Source organism: Tenrec ecaudatus, chromosome 13 (genome assembly GCF_050624435.1).
Source record: "Tenrec ecaudatus isolate mTenEca1 chromosome 13, mTenEca1.hap1, whole genome shotgun sequence".
NCBI lineage: Eukaryota > Metazoa > Chordata > Mammalia > Afrosoricida > Tenrecidae > Tenrec > Tenrec ecaudatus.
Window position 1 is genome coordinate 128,872,758 of NC_134542.1, and position 3,362 is coordinate 128,876,119.

A 3,362-nucleotide genomic window follows, 5' to 3' on the forward strand; every position below is an offset into this window, starting at 1 on the left:
GGGGAAAGTTGGGGGAGAATGGTGGAACTGATCACAATGATCTACATAAAACCTCCTCCCATGAGGACAGACAACACAAAAGTGGGTGAAGGGAGACATCAGACAGTGTAAGACATGAAAAAAAAATTATCAAGGGTTTGTGAGGGAGGGAGGGTAGGGGAAGGAGGGAACAAATGAGGAACTGATACCAAGGGTTGAAATAGAAAGCAAATGTTTTGAGAATGGTGATGGCAACAAATGTATAAATGTGCTTGACACAATGGATGGATGGATGGATTGTGTTAAGAATTGTACGAGCCCCCAATAAAATTATTTAAAAAACCAAACAAACCAAAAATTGTGGTCCATACATTCAATGGAGTACTCTGCATCTCTAAAAAGCAGTGATGAATGCATGAAACACATCGCTGCATGGGGAGAAGTGGAGAGGGCAACAAATTTATTTGTGCTGTTTGGTGTTTCTTCCTCTTCTGGAGTTCTGATCAAAAGTAAGTTATTGCTCTAGGACCCACATAGTACTTAGGTTTCCTTTGGATTTTTTGTTCTTCTTTATCTCTTTCAGATTGTCCCCATAACAGATTGATTTGTCTTTTAGCTCACTAATTTGGCTTTTTATTGATTCAATTTTGCTCTTTTAATATATTACTAACGATCAAGTCTTAGTATTAATCTTCTGTATGTTTATTTGCTTTTTTGGTATGTTTTCTAATTTTTCATTTATTTTGTGAATTGGTTCTTGTAGTGTTTTTCCTGAATTCTCTTAAAGTTTTTTTTCTTTTGTTTTCCTTGATTTCTTCTGTAGCTTTGTCAATATTTTCTAAATTTATTGAAGAAGCCTAAATATCATTTTTTAAATTCCTTATCAGGTAGTTCAAATGCGTTTCATTACTTAGAAAAGTCTTCTGGCTCTGTTTATTGGTCAATTGCTTGGACTACTCTGTCATGTTTCTTAGTGCGAATTGAAATTGTCTGTTTTCCAGAGATATTGTGGTGTTATATTTGAATCTGTTGATGCTTTTATGCTTTTGAGACCTTAGGCACCCCCTGTGTCCTGGTGGGCTTTGTTTGCTGTTCAGATAACACAGTTGAGGGCTCTTTTGCCTGTTGCTTTCAACTCTCTATTGCTGATAAAGCAGCACAGGGAGGTGGCCTTCTCAGAGCTGGCGTGGCTGCAGGAGGTATGCACGTAGTCAGACTGCAGAGACGCTGTTGCTGTCTCCTGTCAAGTGGGGTAAGAAAGACGAGAGAAACAGAATGAGAGTGAGAACAAGGTGCTTGATACCAAGCACACGTGTGTGAAAGTGAGAAGTAAAAACTAACAACAGAAAAATAAATAAAGAAATCAAGGGGAAAAATACAAGTGACGTCATTAAAGTACATCAAAAGAAAAGGTTTCAATAACTACAAAAAAGGACAGGAAGTGGGGGAGAGGAAAAATACAATAAATAAACCTAGGGAGTTGAGAAGAGAAAGGGAAAAGAAAATGGTAAAGACATAGCTAAGACATCAGTAAAAATGAGAGACAGAACGAGGGGACGCAACCTAGGCAGGCTGAGCCGCTGCCGTCGCCATGACCCCGGTAACCAACGCGAGCTTGCCCGCCAGAAGAATATGAGAAAGCAGAGCGACTCGGTTAAGGGAAAGCGCCCAGACGACGGGCTTTCTGCTGCTGCCCGCAAGCAGAGGAACTCGGAGATCATGCAGCAGAAGCAGAAAAAGGCAAATGAGAAGAAGGAGGAACCCAAGTAGCTTTGTGGCTTTGTGTCCAACCCTCTTGCCCTCCGCCTATGTGCCTGGAGCCAGTCCTACCACGTTCGCAGGTCCCAGCACCGATGGCATCCTCTTTGCCCTGAGTCTGCAGCGGGTCCCTGTAGTGCTTCCTTCCCCCCAGGTAGCGCCTCGCCCCCTGGGCCACACCTGTGAGGCGAGAGGGTTACCCCTTCCCAGTGTTTTTTATTCCTGTGGGGCTCACCCCAAAGTATTAAACGTAGCTTTGTAATTCAAGAAAGAAAGAAAGAAAGAAAGAAAGAAAGAAAGAAAGAAAGAAAGAAAGAAAGAAAGAAAGAAAGAAAGAAAGAAAGAAAAGGAAAGGAAAAAGAAAAGAGAAGCAAGTAAAAAACCCCAAACAAACAAACAAAAAACAAAAGAGAGAAAGAAAAGTTTAAAAACTAGAGAAGGAAAAGAAGAGGAAAACCAATTAGTGGAAAAAATGATTGGGGGGAGAGAACCCAGTATGGGTAGGTACCCTCTGCAAGCTAATGAGCTCCTATAGGTGGGAGGGGTTGGGATAGCAATCTTAGATGGAATTCCTGCTGGCCTAGATGTCATCTAGTGGTAGGAAAACTGGTTTAGAAGTTCATGCAGACTCAGGTCGTGGCTTAAGTCGGAGGGCTTATCCCCAGAAACGATTTTCTTTTAGGTTCAGCGAGCAGCTAAGGGTATTCTGGCTTGTTATGGAAGGAGCTCCCATCTGTCCAGGGATGGCCAGCATTGCATTGTTCTGATGGTGTGATGAAAGGGGGCTTAAACATCGCCAACATCAAGGTGGTCAGGAATGGCTCTGGCATCAGGTAGGGCAGGTACAATTTGGGGGCGGGTAGGGGGTGTCACAAACCACTGTGTGGGTGAGCATAGCAGCTGGCCATGCATCTGGTCACCAGGAGGGTACAGGAAATATGGGAGGATCCCACCTTTTTCATCATCTGCCACCAGACTGCCAGGTCTCTTGTCTGTTCTGAATGCTGCTTGCCTAAGTTCAAAATGAACCATACCCTATTAGGCGAGCCAACAATTCCCCTATCTGTGTCCTCTCTCAGTGCTTTTGTTTGCCTCTTTTCCTATTCTAGCAGAATCACCTGTTTTTGTTTTATTTGGTATCCTGTGTTTCATGTAGAGGCTCTGCCTAGTTCACCAACTGTTTGCCTAGTTCACCAACTAGCTGGAAGTCTACGAGTTCATTTTGCAATAAACATCGTCTTCCCCAGGATGTTTACAATGACGCTTTTCTTAGAAGCAGAATACTAGTCACTTTACTAAGCATATCTGTGCAGATTCAACCCTCTAGCTTTTGGGTTAGAGCCAACTGTGCTAGCTTTGTGCATCACGTAAGAACTCCTGATACATGCTAGCTACTATGTATTGATTTTTGAAAATTAGGCCATGTGAAGATGAACTCATTTTTTTAAATTAATAAATATTTTTATTGGGGCTCATACAACTCTTATCACAATCCATACGTATACATACATCAATTGTATAAAGCACATCCATACATTCCCCGCCCCAATCATTCTCAAAGCATTCGCTCTCCACTTAAGCCCTTTGCATCAGGTCCTCTTTTTTTTTTTCCCTCCCTCCCCGCT

At 42.3% G+C, this 3,362-nt stretch overlaps 1 protein-coding gene across 1 annotated transcript; it reads left to right on the plus strand.

Moving 5' to 3' along the window:
• The first annotated feature begins 1,584 nt into the window (after positions 1–1,584).
• Positions 1,585–1,749, plus strand: LOC142424646 (small EDRK-rich factor 2-like). The gene has a single exon (XM_075530015.1). The coding sequence runs from the start codon at positions 1,612–1,614 to the stop codon at positions 1,747–1,749; it is 138 nt and encodes a 45-aa protein (XP_075386130.1). The 5' UTR covers positions 1,585–1,611.
• The last annotated feature ends 1,613 nt before the right edge of the window (positions 1,750–3,362 follow it).